The sequence below is a fragment of the Lissotriton helveticus genome, chromosome 11, assembly GCF_964261635.1.
Source record: "Lissotriton helveticus chromosome 11, aLisHel1.1, whole genome shotgun sequence".
NCBI classification, from domain to species: domain Eukaryota; kingdom Metazoa; phylum Chordata; class Amphibia; order Caudata; family Salamandridae; genus Lissotriton; species Lissotriton helveticus.
In genome coordinates, this window is record NC_136072.1 from 44,050,503 (window position 1) to 44,066,383 (window position 15,881).

Genomic DNA, 15,881 nt, shown 5'->3' on the forward strand with positions numbered 1-15,881 from the left:
ACATATGGAATTGGACATTGGAAGCTTGGAGCAAGGTGGCGAGCGGTTCCATGACGAGGTTGAACAGTGTGGGGGAGAGGGAGGATCCTTGTGGAACACCTAGATCTGCAGGCACAGGTGTGGATAGCACATTGTCGATCTTGAACTTCTGTGACCGGTTGTGAAGGAAGGACGAAAACCATTTGAGAACAGTTCCCGATAGTCCCATTCTAGTGCTTAGCAGCTCCAGCAAGTTCTCATGTTTGACCGTGTCAAATGCTGACGAGAGGTCAAGAAGGATGAGGAGGCAGGACTCATTACGATCCAGAATTTGGAGGGCGTCATCAATTGTGTGTCATAGCTGTTTCCGTGCTATGTTTCGCTCGGAAGCCTGATTGATGAGGGTTGAGGAGGTCAAATTGGTCAATGTGTTTAGTTAGTTGTAGTTGGACACATTTTTCCAGCAGTTTGGCCAGGGTGGGGATATTGGTGATGAGCCGGTAATTGTTTAGGTCAGACGGATCAGCTGTAGGTTTCTTGAGTATAGGCGTGACTTGCCCCACCTTGAGGGAGTCCGGAATGAGGCCTTGTTGCAGGGAGCTGTTGATGATTTTGGTCAGAGAGGGAGGAGCAAGGGGATGAAGTCTTTTACAGCATTAGCAGGTAGAGGGTCAGTGAGGTGATTAGAGGGCTTCAAGGTGCAGAGCAGTTTGCGTATTGCTTCTTCCGAGTAGGTATTGAAATGCAGCCAAGATGCCTTGTTTTTAGGTTGAGTGTAAGACATTCTGGTGGCGTTGGGGAATCGACTTACATCCATGATGAGGTCATTTCTTATGTTGTCAGTCTTTAGCTTAAAGAAAGCAGAGAAGGCTTCACAGTGTGTGATGTCGCTTGTTGTGCTGGTTGATTGTAGTAGTTGAGTCTTTGTTTGGGTCTTGATTAGTTCGAACAGCTTTCTTGGCCTGTTTTTTGCTTGGTCCAGCTGGCGGCTAAAGAAGTCCGCCTTTGTGCGCTTTATTTTCCTGAAGTAGGCGTTTCTCTTGTTCTTAAGCCTTTTGAGGTGTAGTGCTGAAGGGTCCGATCTCCAGGTGCGTTCTGCCATTCGCATAGAACGCCTGTCGTCATTGAGTCTATCATCATACCAGGGGTTAGAAGTTTTGGTGGAGACTCTCTTCAGTTGCAGTGGGGCGACTTCATTGACTACTGTGTTCATAGAGTCAAGGTAGTGGTCCATCAGTGATTGAACATCCGAGGCACCTGAAGGGGGAAGGAGGAGATTGCCAATGTGGGGAGGCAGGGTAGAGGGGTTAAGGTTCTTCAAGTCCCTTTTCCATGTTTTGGTTTTGATTGGTTGAACTGGGATAGGTTTAACTTTTTCATTGATAAAGAAGGTGATAATGTGGTGATCAGACCAGTCGCAGGGTTGAATCGCCTCCAGTTGTGTTGAGTTCTCTTTGGCAATGATGAGATCGAGTATCGAGCCTTTGTCGTGTGTTGGTCTATCGCATATTTGGGTGAGGTCAAGCGCATTAAGGAAAGTTTTGAGACTATTCACCACTGTGTCTTTCTGATCATTCCAGTGGAGATTGAAGTCCCCCAGGTAGACTTGGGTTGTCTGCCGACCGGCATTGGAAGTGATCATGTCCATGAGTTGTTGGGTGAATATGAGATTGTCACCAGGCGGGTGATAGATGAGATGTAAAGCACAAGCTTGTTTGCCGTCGCTGGTGATGTCGAGGCAGAGGAGTTCACTGGAGGAGAAGGAGGGGGGGTGATTTTAGTAACGGAGAGGTTGCTCCTAAAAATGCATGCAATTCCCCCGCCCGTCTTGCCAGGAGACCTGTCCAGCCTAATGATGTGATAATTGGGGGGGGACTAGTATGTCCATAATCGGGGTAGAGGCTTCAGTAAGCCACGTTTCCGTTAGAATGGCCAGGTCCAGATCCCTAGCTGAGACGAGATCAGCGATGTCGGAGGAGTGTCTCTGGGCCGATCTGCAATTGAGTAAGATGCATTTGAGTTTGGGAGAGTGAAGGGTGGTCGAGCTTTCTAATGTGAGGGGAACTTTTCTGAGGTTGTTAGGGACGGAACCTCTGTTGTTGAGTGTTGGGAGCCTCAGAGGGTTTGTAGGAATTGTGGGTATGGGGATGTGTGTGTTGGGTATGTGTTTTACCGGACCTGGGCATAAGAGCGTAGTAGAGAGCATACGTCACGGTCCGACAAAGGGTTGAGGACACGCCGGGGGCGGTGGGCGTTAATGCGAACGGGGATAGTCGGCCAACGCGGGTGTCGTTGGAGGCGAGGGTATGTAGGGAGGGTGCGTCGTTTGTAGGGTAGAGGGATGGTGGGAGGTAGACTGGGCTGTGAGGAGAGAAGCTCTTTGATTGCGTGGACATCTTTTTTGATTTGTAGAATATCCTCTTTGACTTGCTGGAGGGGGGATAAAGTCTGGTCAGGAGGTGGATTGGAGATGGGGTTTGTGGTGAGAGCCATTGGTGAATCATTGAGTAGTGAGCTGGAAAGCGGGCAGGGTATCGAGGGGGTGGATATACTAGCGTTGTTGGAGGGTTCTGCGGTGCTAAAGAGTGGGATGGCATTCAAAGTGGGGGCCTTTTTGTGGGCGTGGGGTGTGGGTGAAGTAGGTGAAGTGGGCGGTAGGTGGGAGGCATAGGTAGTGACGTCAGTGGGAGACGGTGTCGGAGAGTGGAAGAGTGAGTGAAGGCTGAAGACAGTGGGGGAGACAGGAGGGTAGTGGGGGCTGATAATAGGAGGTGGGAGAGAGGGGGATGCTAAGGTGTGATCTGCGTAGTTAGTTAGTTAGAGGGTAATGGGGGCTGAGTATGGGAGGGGATAATGGGGGGGGATTTATCGATAGGCGTGTTGTTCTGGTGTTGAACTAGGTTAGGTGTGTTGTAGGAGGGAACTGTGCTGTCGGGGGTGAGCGGAGAGTTAAAGCCATCTGTAGGTGTGAGAGGAGTGTTGATGAAAAGTGTGGATGCCCGTGAGTTGGTAGAAGGGGTGGGGGGGTGGGTGGTGTCTGAGGGGGAGTGATCTGTGTCTGTGTTTGAGGTGCGTGTGGCACCTGCCAGGTGCTGAGCTGGGATAGTAGAGTTGCGGGTGGGAGATGGGGGGTCCGGGGTAATAGGTGTGTCCCTGATTGAGATGTTGATCCGCGTTGGAGAGGTGCTCTCTGAAAGTGGGGAACAAATTGTCTAGTAGTTCCAGGTTCCTGTCTGTGGATTGAGATAGGACAATCCCGTTATTGTAAATAGTGATGGTGGCTCTGCCTGGAAAGAGTTGGGATGGCGTGATGGAGAGAGTTAGGCTGTGAGAGGATTTCTTGGTGGAAGAGACGGTGAGTAAGGTGTGGAACACTTTTCTCCATTGAGCTCTGCGTGTGGTGTGGAAGATGATATCAGTGTTCAGGGATCCATTGACCGGAGAGAAGTAGGTGTCAGCAAAGGGTGTTTCAGGGTGTGACCTAAGGAAGTTGTGTTTAAAGCGTTTAGCGGCTTCTTTGGTGAGAGTCGGTGGGTAGTTGATTTTATATGTGTGATTGCCGATAGGATCCATGATGGGGCGGTGGTTTATTTGGGTGTGGGAGACTACACTATGGTGGTATACATGTACAGGAAAACAAGTGCGTAAAGTACGTTACACATTAACAGAGTGGTACTAGTGATCCGTCAGCAACCCAAATATAAGAGTGTGCAGAGACACAAATACATACAGAAGTTACACGGTATCGGAGTGACAATAATGATCAGCCAGCGTAACCAGAGTATCAAAGTGTGCAATAGAGCAAATACATTCAGTATATTGCAAAGTACAAGAGTGTGGTATAATACCAGTTACATGGATTAGCAGTGATCCTAAGGGGCAGAGGTGACACTAGTGAACCTCCAGAAATATAAGAGGTAGCAGTTGGTGCATTACAGGAGAGAGGAGAAGAGTGAGAGTGGGTGCAGGTCGTAGCACTCTGCAGAGTGGTGCAGACTACAGTAGAGGTATATTGTATGTGAGGTAGCAGTCGGTGCGTAACAAGTGAGAAGAGTAGGAATGGGTGCATGTAGAGGAAAAGTGCAGAATAGTGCAGACTACAGGAGAAAGTATAATACTGCTGAGAGCAAGATACAAATGCAAACCACAATTTACATGAGTCAAAAATCAAAAATCACCATTAGTTAGCAGCCAGAATATATGAGGTAGCAGTCCGCGCATTACACATGTTCAAAATACAGGCAGAAGTGACACTTGAGGGCAACCAGAGATATGAGGTCTATGAGGTAGCAGTCGGATTAATAGAATATATGAACAGAGTACAGATATACAGGGTACAATAATGTATGTGAATCAAAAATCAGAATCAAGGAATCGAAAGTGACATTAGTAGCAACCAACATATATGAGGTAGCAATCTGTGCATTACAAATGTACAGAATATAGGTAAAATTATAATACTGCACTAATAGGCAGAGATTCTTTCGAATATGAGGTAGCAATCTGCATTACAAATGTACAAAATATAGATAGAATTATAATACTGCAATAATAGGCAGACCTTCTTTCATGTATGAGGTAGCAATCGGTGCATTACAGAAGTTTAAAATACAGGTAGAGGTATAGTATTGCCATAATCGACAAACATCCTTTCACAAGATGATGTGAATACATAACTGAGCACAGTAATTGGTAGTTGAGATTAGTCTAAGATGCTAGGTTCTTAGTGTCTGTTTAGATAATGATGCCCGCCCGAGAGAGACTAGTCAAAAATGGCCGCCAAATAGCTGGGTTAGAGACAGTAGTTCTCTGTTTGTTGCTGTTGCTTAGCTAGCAGGGAAGAGCAGTTTCCCTTCCCCTTCATGAAAGCAGGGGAGGTGGAGATGTTAGTCCTCTGTCTGCTGCTATTACTTGGAGTATAGGGGAAGGAATTTCACTTTCTATCTAAGCCAGTAATGCTCCAGTTCGCTGGGTGGAATGCTTATCTCTGTGTGGGGGAGTTAATCTGAGGAGCCTCGTGGACAGAGGTACTGGAGGGGATTTATTGTTACAGGTTTATGGTTCCAGCCATTTTGAACAAATGTGGTGTTTTTAAAAATGGGCAGGCGGGTAGGAGAAATAAATACCTTAAGTCTCTGCGTGCCTTTTGAGTCTGCCAGCAGAATTTTCAGAAGCAATGATTTAGTCCACAACGTGTCTCAGTTTTTTCCGATTTGCCGAAATATGTAAATTGTGTGTAATTAATCTCCAGAGATTAGGTCATGGCTCCATGTCTGTATTACCGTGAGGGCAGAGCAGGTAATTACCCGGTATCCAACCGAGCCGAAGGGGGCAGGCTCCGGTCTTCTGTCGCATCTATTGCTCTTGTTGTTGGTCTCAGGGCTCCCTTCAGTCGATCCTCTGGGTGGCGGCGGCGCCACAGCCTCGGTCGCAGCCCTCTCCTGAGCCCGTGTCCTGTCTCCGGTGTTGCGGTGCAGGGGGGAGGGAGGGGGGACTGCCACGACCCTTTGCACCCCCGGCGTAGCAGCCGGTGTCCTCCACCGTGGACTGGACCGGAGGGGGGGGGGGGCACTTAACAATCCTCCGGCGTCGCTATGGCTCCTTTGTTGTAGCGCGGCCCTTGAATAGACAATTGGCACATCGTCATAAGCCAGCTTTTGGTGCCCCCTGCCTTCCTTATGCAGCACCCTACTCTGGAGAGCCTGGTGGTAAAAGGTTCCCATAGAAGCCAATCCCAATTCTTTCCCTTTGGCCTTCCAGATAGGGAGTAGAGCAAGATGGAAGCATTTGGTAAAGGGATGTTTTCCTCAACCAGCCCTGTTCCTAGATCCATCAATGCTAGCTGCTTGCTAGGATGCTAATCCTATGCGTTATAGGACAATATCGCGGAAATTGTGCCTGCAGTCCTGGAGTTCATGGCCCGTTTGTCCCTGATCTATCAAGATGGTCAACACGCTGTGTAGTAGGTCATCTGCTCTGAACTGAACACCACTGACTCTTGGGTAGGGCAATAAGTACTACTGGTGTTTCGGGTGACATTCGGGCATCATGAATGGACATGCCATTTGATGGCACCTGTATCTTTAAGGACAGGACAGACTCTGCCTTGGAGCGTTTCAAATAAAACAGAGCCACAGCCCACCCCCATGCAGCAATATTCTTTACCAGTTAAGTTTGCCCTTTTTGAGGTTTCGGAAGGGGCTTGGTTCACCTCCACAGCAACAGACCCCCCCCCCCCCCCCCCCCCCCGGCCTTTCGAGGCTGGGGTCGGCGATCCAGTCGACAACCTCCAAACCCTCAGGGACAGCTTATTGCTCAGACCTGGCTACTGCCTCCATATTATTTTAGCTTTCACTCGGCAGCACATGGCCATCATGTTTGAAGCAGGATAAGGTATTGCCTCCACTGGTGACAGGACATCACACTGACAGATAAGTCCTTCAGATAGTCCAACAAGGATATGCCCTACCATTCCTCTCTGACACGCTGCATATTCCATCAACATTACCTTGGTTATCGGTGGTCCATTTATCCATTTTGCAGTAGTAAGTCCAGGCTCTTTTGGACAAAATAACCGTAGCAAGGGTTCCTGCATCGGAAACAGGGTCCGAATGTTTCTAATGTTAATTCCTAGTGCAGAAAAAGGAAAGAATTCTACATCTTATTTTAGATCGCCTCATCTCAGTTTCTTCTTGATAAAGGACAAATTGAAGATGCTAGCATTGGCTCTAGTTCTGTCCGTTTTTCTCCGTTTTCCATGTTGCCCTTCAGCCTTACCAGCGACCCTTAGATGTTAACGGAAGTGATGGCGATGGTTGCAGCACATCTTTGAAGGTTGATACCATTCTTCCCCCTACCTTGACCATTGGCCGTTGAAGGTGGGCTTACCACAGTCAGTTGTAGACCACTTCTAGATTACGGCGAAACTTTGAAGGATCAACTTGTGGAAGTCACACCAAACATGAGTTCTTTGCATAAGTTACAGTACATCAGAGCTTTCCTGGATATGGAGCAGTTCCACGCCCCCAGTTCAGCGAGTCCAGGACATTCAGGCTATAATCCAAATGTTGCATCCTCTGCCCTGGGTCTCAGTGAGAGTGTCTCTAATGCTTCTTAGCGTTTTGCATGTGAATTATGCTAGATGGCACATTCGGGCTATGTAGTGGGCTCCATAGTCTTTGGGCACAGCGCCACCAAGGAAACCTCCCAAATTCTATCCAGTTTTCGGAGTAAACTGCATAAGACTTGCAGTGGCAGCATCTCAGTGGCATTTGGATCAGTGGCCTACCCCACCAGGAGTGGACGATGGTGGCGGATGCATCACTGGTGGGTTGGGGAGTTCATCTGGGAGGAGTGGAGATCAGATGACTCTGGTTGCTGGCCGAGACCCACTTCCTCATCAATCTATCCGAGTTTTGGGCCATTCACTTTGCGTGAAAGGCCTTCCTTTTGACCATCAAAAGGCCACTTGGACAACACCGGGACCATGTGGTACTGCATAAGCCTGACTCCTGTGCCGGTAAGGCCTTCAGCTTCTGGAACTGCTAGATTTTTAAACAGGGCAGATAAACTCTGCTGAAAACACCTAGCAGATCATGAATGACATCTAATCCCGGAGGTGGCGCAGGTCATCTAACACCACTGGGGAGAACCCTGTCTTGATCTCTTTACCTCCGTTGCAAACGTGCAATGTCAACACTTTGCGCACCCGAGTTCCCAAGTGCACACTCTCTTGGAGAAGCATTCTGAATAGAGTAGCACTCAGGTCTTACACATGCGTTCCCGCCACTGCCTCTCATGCACAGATTTCTAAAGATAAGAACGAGGGAGTCCAAGTCATCATACTGGCTCTGGATTTCGTATTGTACCCAGAACTTCTGGGCATGACCATCTCTCCTCTGATCAGGCTGCTGCTTCTGGAGGATCATCTATTGCAGCAGCAGAGCAGGATCCTTCAACTGAGCCCTTGCAATCTATACCTTCATGTTTAGAGACTAAGTTGTGACAGGTGACTGTCTACGCTCTCCCTCTTGAGGTAGTGGATGTCATTCTAGCAGCTACATGTCTGCAAACACTGTTTGCTCGGGATATAAGTTTTTGGCCTTGTGTAACTCCTGCCATACAGACCCATTACTAGTGAAGTTCTACATTTGTGCTGTCTTTAGCCCTGCACATACTTGCCATAGGCATTGTTAAAGGTTATTGGTCAGCTGTTTCTGAGCTTACGTGTCTAGCTGTCCTTGTCCTCTGTGATGCCGCAGTGGGACCTTAATTTGGTTCTCACGTTCCTTATATGTATTCCTTGAATTTCTTGACTCTCAGAACAGTCTTTCTTGTAGCAGTAACATGTTTGTTGCATGAGTCAGCTACAAACTCTGTTTATCCACCATACACCACCTTTTCCCCGGTGTTACAACTAAAGCGACATTCTTTCAGAAGTTAGTGCCGGCCTGTTTATTGGCTGGATGATCGGCTCTTTGTGTGGTTTACTGGGGTAAAGATGGTTAAGTCGGTGCAAAAAAGGGTCATATCAAGGTGACTAATTCCGGGGTTTAAGAACTGCTACACATTGGCCAAGAAGTAGCCACTGGCCGCAAGGTTGGAGTGATCATTCATTCCGAATCATGACTTCTACCACTCTGTTGGCACGCAGAGTACCTGTTCTGGACATCTGCCAGACCGTGACATTGGCGCCAATTTGTATGTGCAGAAAGCAGTACTGCCTTGATAGCCAGGTCCAGAGAAGGGTACCTTGCTTGTTCCAGTCTGCAAGGCTTGCTGGTTTGAGCCATTCCCCAGACCCATCACCTTGGGAGGTACTGCTTTGGCATCTAATTACAAGGTGAGGAATCAGCAGTCAAAAATATCCATCAGAAGAACATATTAATTACCTTCAGTAACACTCTGTCTGGTGGACACTAACCGCAGATTACTCACCACCCTGCCGCCTTCGCATTCTGTGGAATGTACTCTTTCATTTATCAATAGGAGAAGGTTCCAATTTAAAGATCTACACACTGTCATATCTGATTACTTGTTGGGATCCGTGCCAGACTGTGTGGATAGAATGAAGAAAAAACAGACGTCAGTGCGCTGGAGTGGTGCTTATATGTGGCTACGGCATCACTTTTGAGCGGGGCGGAGTCAATGCGAAGTCGCACAACTCCACATACTGGAGCAATGCTGGAAAAAAATCTCCAGATCCAGTCTGACGCCGAGGGTTTCACAAGGAGTCTACTGTTCGAATATCCATGGGAAAGCGCGTTATTGAAGGTAAGTAACTTGTCCTCCTTGACAGTCAACATGGTAAACTGAAAGGGGTTTGGAATTGTTGCTACAGAGTATGTGCAGCCCTTACATCTCACTTTGTCTGCAGCTCTCAGATATTTTGTATCTAAATTCGAAGTTGTCTGCTGGTCGTTTTGTATTTTTGATTTGCTTTAGAATCTGATAACCCTACTTATTTAGATCACTTGATATGTAATATAGAGCTGTATGCTGTAATGTGAGCCAAATGTGCTGCTACTTGGTATATTTTTTTAAATAAATAATGTATTACATTTAGTTCTAAGTATAATTAACCTGTTATTCAGATACATGTCTATTCATGTGCCGTGGGATGCATCCTGGAATTTGAGATACTTGTCCGATTCGCTTCAAGTATAATAAATCTGCAAAATAAAAATACAAAAACCTTAAGACCCTTGGAATCAATACAGCATCAATTAGACCTAATAATGAAGAAACGTACAGTCACATATGAATGTGTAGACAGAGTAAAGTGAGGCATAGTGGTCCAGACAAAGGCCTGTGCACATTTATGGAGGGGCGAAACCTTTGTAGTTATGTTTATTTCTGATGTGTTCCGTTTGGTGTCACTGAAATAGTGTACATTAGGCAAGTAATCAATTACATTTATTCATTGCCTAATTAATATTTTACTTTCAATAGCTAAATATGGGAGGATTATTTCAACTAAACCAGAGAAATTAAAAGTTGGCGGTTGATGGTCTTTCAGGGCTGTAAACCTGGTCTTTTCTTGAAATGTTCTGTATGTTTTTCTTTCTCTCGCAGACTGACTTGGAGTTTCAAAGGCGACGGGAACAGTTAGTGGAGCGGACCAGGCGAGAGGCGCAGCTTGCTGCTCTCCAGTATGAGGAAGAGAGGATAAGGAACAAGCACATTCAGAGGGACTCTGCAGTCGACTCTGTCAAAGTAATTGTCTTCTTTTCATGGCTTACTTTCAACTAAATTTTGTGTACAACCATTTGTAATGCAGTTGACACTTCAATTGTTTGTATTTTCTTGTAGAGGAAAGGAAACAATTTTTGTAGGGTCTTAGAATTTGTCACTGCTGTGACTTAACTTTGATGAAATTATTACAACCTAGAAAGTATGAACGGAGTATTAAGCAAAATAAATTATTTTGGTTTGACATTCATGTAATGTGTTTCTGTTCTGCAGCACAAGACGACAGTCAGCCCTCAGAAGAGTCCCCTGGACAGCGAGGTAAGAGAAAATTGACCAAAAAGATGACTTGGTCCTTTGCCATTTCCAGGGGTCATTTCTTTCATGTCCTAACCTTGCTTCGTAGAAAGCCATACTAAGAACCCAAAACCAGAATCTGAGGGGAAAAAATGATTGCTTTAGGCTCTTTTTGTGTTACTCTTGAACAGCACATTTTGCCAAAGATAATACCACATCTTAAAAGATCTTACCAGACAAGAAGGCACGTAGGATATGAACAACCTTAAACAGGCTGGCATCTGGAAATCATAGTATCATACATGCGAGTGCTGTGTGTTTCTTGATACTCCTAATGCACACCGTCTTATCGGTTTCATTTTCATATTTCTGCTCTATAATTACACCTTAATTGTTGTCTGTAGAATAGGTTTTCTGTCAAGTCTACTGTCAATTTTCTGACCTACTTGGTGTTTGCTGAGTGATATCATTCCTAGTTTTTGGTTTGAAATGCTGTATGTTAAAACACTCGCGCACCTTGGTGTCTCATCAGTTACCTTCACTCTTTGTTGTAGGATGTTTTGTTTGAGGGTGCCAAGTCAGTACACCTTTGATTGACCACTCTTTTTGAACTGGGTGAGGTCTTGTGTTAGCTTCTGCAGCATCAATATCAAGGTGCTTCTCCTGACCACAGATGGCTCTTTAATGACCGAGCTTCAACCAAATTCTTATTTCACTAACTTGTTTATGCTGACCATGTGTCGCAGGACGTTTGAGCTGTGTAGTGTAGTGCAGTGCATGTTTGCAGCTCTGGCGAGGTAAGCAACTTCATAAACTCCTGTTTTTGATGGAAGCCGATGCCCGTCTACTATATAAATCCTCAGAAACGATAAAAGGTAATTTAAAAGTATGAGGACCCATGGCCGAAAAGGGTGTGTACATTATTGTGAACATTACGGCCTCCTTGTCCATAAAAAATGTTTAAGCTTTATCTGGACAAAGGTCTGAATTTCACTTATCTACTGCAAAAGCCAAGTTCCACATAAGAGTTGTTCATTTACCAAGTTTGAGCCAGTCTCTAAACTGAAGAAGAGAATTTGTCAACCCATCTGATTTTGTTTTATAACTGTAGAAGGAAAGGAGAAGGTCTGGTTCTTTTCTTTTTGCAAGCTCTGATCACAGAAGGCGTTAGGAAACGGCTAGCAGCCGTTTTTCGTCCATTTTGCCCATATACAGAATAAATTATTCCATTGTACAGCTCCCATCTGTCCTTTCTCACCCATCCTTCTGCATGAATTAACGTAACTACTTATTTCATCGGCAACATCAAGAAGGTTCACGTGGATCCAAATTTTGACGTTCTAATAGAAAGGTTTCTGATCAAATACAAGACAAATGTTAAACTGACTTGTTTCAATAAAAATAGGGCCCAAAGCCACAGTCTTCTCTTTATCGTGATGTCGGGAATGCTCACTTATTTATTCAGTAAGGCCGAATTTTAAGATTGACTCCCTCAGGAGTTAATCTTGAAATGTTACATTCTTTCTTTGCCTTTCTGTGTGTCCTCCGACTTATCCTGAAAGGAATAGTTGGCTTGCATTTATAAGCCTAAATTATATGGAGCTTTTGTTCAGTATGTAGTCGTTCGGGATATGTGGCAACAATAATAAACTTCTGAGGGTTTCAAAGTTTTTTTGAATGTTATGCCCAGCAACTGAAATTTGTAGCATTCATTGTTTTAGGGGCAGCTAACTGCACAGTGGGCAAATGTTCGGGACATTGTCTCCTATTGAATCCTCATGTGTGCCATTGTAACCAACTAATTCATCTTCTGTCTTAAGTGCCCGGTCATTCAGTGTTTCCTACAGCTTGACCAGACAGTCCATGCCTTCTGCACACTTCTGTTAAGATTACAATGAGAGAATCATTGCTATCTTTCAAAACTCACTCGAGTCTTTCCTGTCATGCTGAGGAAGCCCTCTTTATCTGCCGTACCTTTATGAAATAATACATAATGATGGGGATCTGTATTCTTTTTGGGGAGTTTTACATAGCGCAAACTCGACCCGATGGCTTCAGAGCGCTTTACATGAGCACCAGTTACGTTACAGATGGAGACATTCATTTTGTTAGGCATGGGGAGAGTTTGTGATTTACTCAGAATCACAGGATGTTGAGCGTCCCTGCCAAGACTAGAGCCCAGTTCCCCAGCTTCCTGGTCAACCGCTCTAGCCATTAGGTTAGACACTTAAATAACATTTTCATAAAATATTTGATCTTATTCCAAAGACTCTTAATGGCAAAATAGATATGTTTCCACTATCCCTAGATTATCTTGGAAATGGTGATCAAACAATTGCTTTCGCAGGATATATGACAGTGGTGACAGGGAAAAGTGATCTTTACATTATAAGTGGACCGTCTTCACTGATCGCCCTCCTTATAGGAAATACATTCCAGACACTGTTGCATAAATCAGCCCTATGCTAATGTTAATTAATCTTATGCCCAGGGCTTTTGGGGATGCAATGGATAGGCAGGCACTGCCCTTGTATTAATTTTTGTAATCCGCCCAATTACTTTAATTTGTGTTTCACTGCTTGGTACCAGCTATATGGATTACATTTAAAGTCCATAGACTTGCGTAAAATTGATTAGCTTTCTAGCTCTGGAAATCATAGCAACATTAATTTGTCAAAGTAAGCTTACTTTTGAAAACTGCCCAATTCTCAAAGCCAGTTAGTCCTTTCAAGGTATATGTTCACACTGCTGTATCTAGAAGTCAGTTAAAAATCTCATGTGTGTTGTAACTAAAACATAAAGTAAGTACAGAGTATTTCCTTGGGCACTATGTGCATGTCATTTTGTTATACACTCCTGCATTCATATCCCAATGCCATTTTGCTATCTCCTTTGTCATCAATGTGCTGTTGCTGTCTGTCAGGGCATGATCTGTTGTCTGTGTTTGCCATGTAGTTCCATTGTCTGTTTTTTCTGACATTGCTTCATCTTTCTTCCCTCCCTCCTCATCCAAGTGTCCCTTTCCATCCAGGCGATGCCAGCACACTGACGACAGTGCCTTGTTAGTGGTAAGAGCACTTGCACGCTGTGGCCTGTAATACTACCCGGCACGATCAAGAATGCAGATCTGGCACGACTGTCGACTTAAAGTTGAAATGCAATCAAATAGCATAAACCATGAATCTGTTTGAGAAAAACCTCATTTTGATGATGTTTAGATAGAGAATAAAACTTTGCACGTAGATAAGCTGCCGCTGGAATGTTGGGTTAGCTACGGAGAACCAAGCCCTACATCCAGTTCAGTGAGTAAAATTCCTGAAGTGGTTTGTAGTGTGTTAATAGTTCCCAAGACAAATTAAATAGAACACAAGTAAGGACTTTATTTCGTTTTTTTGAGCAAGAATCATCTTTAAGTAGCTGCAGAAACCTGAGATGTAAAAGGGTTCCTCAGTTATTGTATGAAAGTTTTAGGATTTGCCGGGCCTCTGCTAGTGTACTTCTGGCTCACACATTTTAACTTTGAATGCTCAATGCCTACGCTTCTCTATGCAGGTAGTGAGGAATATGGTTAAATTGCCTTCCAATTCATGATACCTCATTGAAGTTGTCTTCTAATTATGCCTTTTTGGCAGTCTGTGGATTTCAGGATGAAAGAGAGCTGCTCTGTCAGTAGTGTGACTGTCTCTTACCAAGGTAAAGAACGCCCACACATGCTGTATATCAGATTTACTAGTTTAATTGAATGTATAAAGTAAACCCTTCAATGGGCAGTGTTCATGGCATTATAGAAACGTCACGCCCTATTTAGAAGGATGATTGCTTGTAGTGGCCTTTACAAAAGTCCTGTTTGAGGTGTGAGCACCAGTTTCACAAATGTTACATGCAGCCAAGCAGCAGCTTTTATTGTTTCACCCATGGGCTCATCCGACATAAACCTGCACGCCTCCTCTTTGTTGTTTCTAATGCAATTCATCTTCTCTAAATATTTTTATCTTTCTTTGGAAAGATTTTACAGTTGAATGACAGGTAAAAAGTTACATTTCAAATTTGACTCCGAAGTTCACAAACTTGAAATAAAATATTGCCCCAGAGGAGTGTTCTTAATGTCGTTTATTATGTAAAACCAAAGTAACTCTGCTGTGCTGTGATGTATTCTTCTATGGTCTTGGAGCTGTCTCACTTTGCAGTTTACTCTTGAATAGCTTATAGATATACTCACTGAGTTACCTTTTCTCCATCAAAATACTTCAAACTTCTCTTCAGGGGTTCACTTCAGGGCGATCTCAGTCTGTCAAATGAGTACTGCAAGAAATTTTTTTTTTTGTCGAGGGCGATCCCTTCTCAAGCAACAACCACAATCCCTGTCAGGGTGAACCACAAAATTACTAAATTAACCTGTGTTTACCTTCTTGGACCTTAGCTCAAAAACAGCAAGGCTTAACTTCTAGGCAATGTGTAAAGTATTTATGTAGCACACAAACAGAAATCCAGTTGGTAGAACTAGAGAGATTCAGTTTTAAAGTTTCAGGTAAAGCTAATACTTGAAAGCACGATGCACCACACGCGGCCGTCCCATTGACCTAGAATGGGGAAAGTCACAAGTTTAGGCGGACCTCGATGGAGTATAGGCTGGATACAGGAACCAAGTTAGTCCTGCTGAAAAAGTGACCTTCTCAAAGTCTGACGCAACAAGCCCACTTTGCGGAGGAGGCGGCCACAAAGAGAGTGTCTTATATGGTCGGCACTGTAGTGCGAAGAGCCGGCCTGGCAGTGCGGATGTTTGTTGCTGCAGTGTGAAGATCTATGGGGCGTCGCAAACAGTTGTTGCTGGAGCTTTGAGTTGGCGGTCACCGCAGGCTGTCATTGTTGTAGCTCAAAGTGCAGATCGCTCGTTGCCGGTTGTCACTCGCAGTCAATGTAGCACAGAGTCTAGTTTACCAGAGCTTTCTCTTGGCCGTCGTCATGGGTGGCAGAGTCTTGGCGCAAACAGTCCTGTTTGTGGTCGTGAAGAGCCCAGTGCTTCAGGAATTCACCTTTCTTTGCAGAGGAGTGCACTCTGATGCCAGCCAGATGTTCAGGACCTTGGCAGGCACCTATTGAGGAACAGGCACTCACTCTAGCGTTGGTCAGTAGGGCTCAGGCAGGTCCAGCAGGTCAGCTGGGCAGTTGCAGGAATATCTCTGGAGCTTATTGTGTCGCGGCAGCTCAGAACAGGTTATCAGTCAACTGACTTATAAAGTACTTTAAAGGCCCTGTGTACATGTAGTACTACTTCACCAAAGGCTTAAAAGTAAATTAAATGTACCAGTTGGGTGTAAGCCAAATATAAGGAGTGAGCACAAACATTTTAGCAGAGGGCAATTGCACATATTCCGAAAGCCAACAAAAGCCTATTTCAGCAATCAGGAGCGGAGAAG

At 44.9% G+C, this 15,881-nt stretch overlaps 1 protein-coding gene across 8 annotated transcripts in view; it reads left to right on the plus strand.

Moving 5' to 3' along the window:
• LRCH3 (leucine rich repeats and calponin homology domain containing 3) overlaps positions 1-15,881 on the plus strand; it is a 366,756-nt gene that overhangs the window by 231,666 nt on the left and 119,209 nt on the right. For 5 of the 8 annotated variants that reach the window (XM_078665636.1, XM_078665637.1, XM_078665635.1 and 2 more), the window contains exons 13-15: positions 10,054-10,194; positions 10,444-10,488; positions 13,479-13,532. In XM_078665636.1, the coding sequence (XP_078521762.1) occupies positions 10,054-10,194; positions 10,444-10,488; positions 13,479-13,532 (240 nt within the window). The remainder of the gene's footprint in view (positions 1-10,053; positions 10,195-10,443; positions 10,489-13,478; positions 13,533-15,881) is intronic. The other 3 variants (XM_078665641.1, XM_078665638.1, XM_078665642.1) reach the window with 1 other exon arrangement.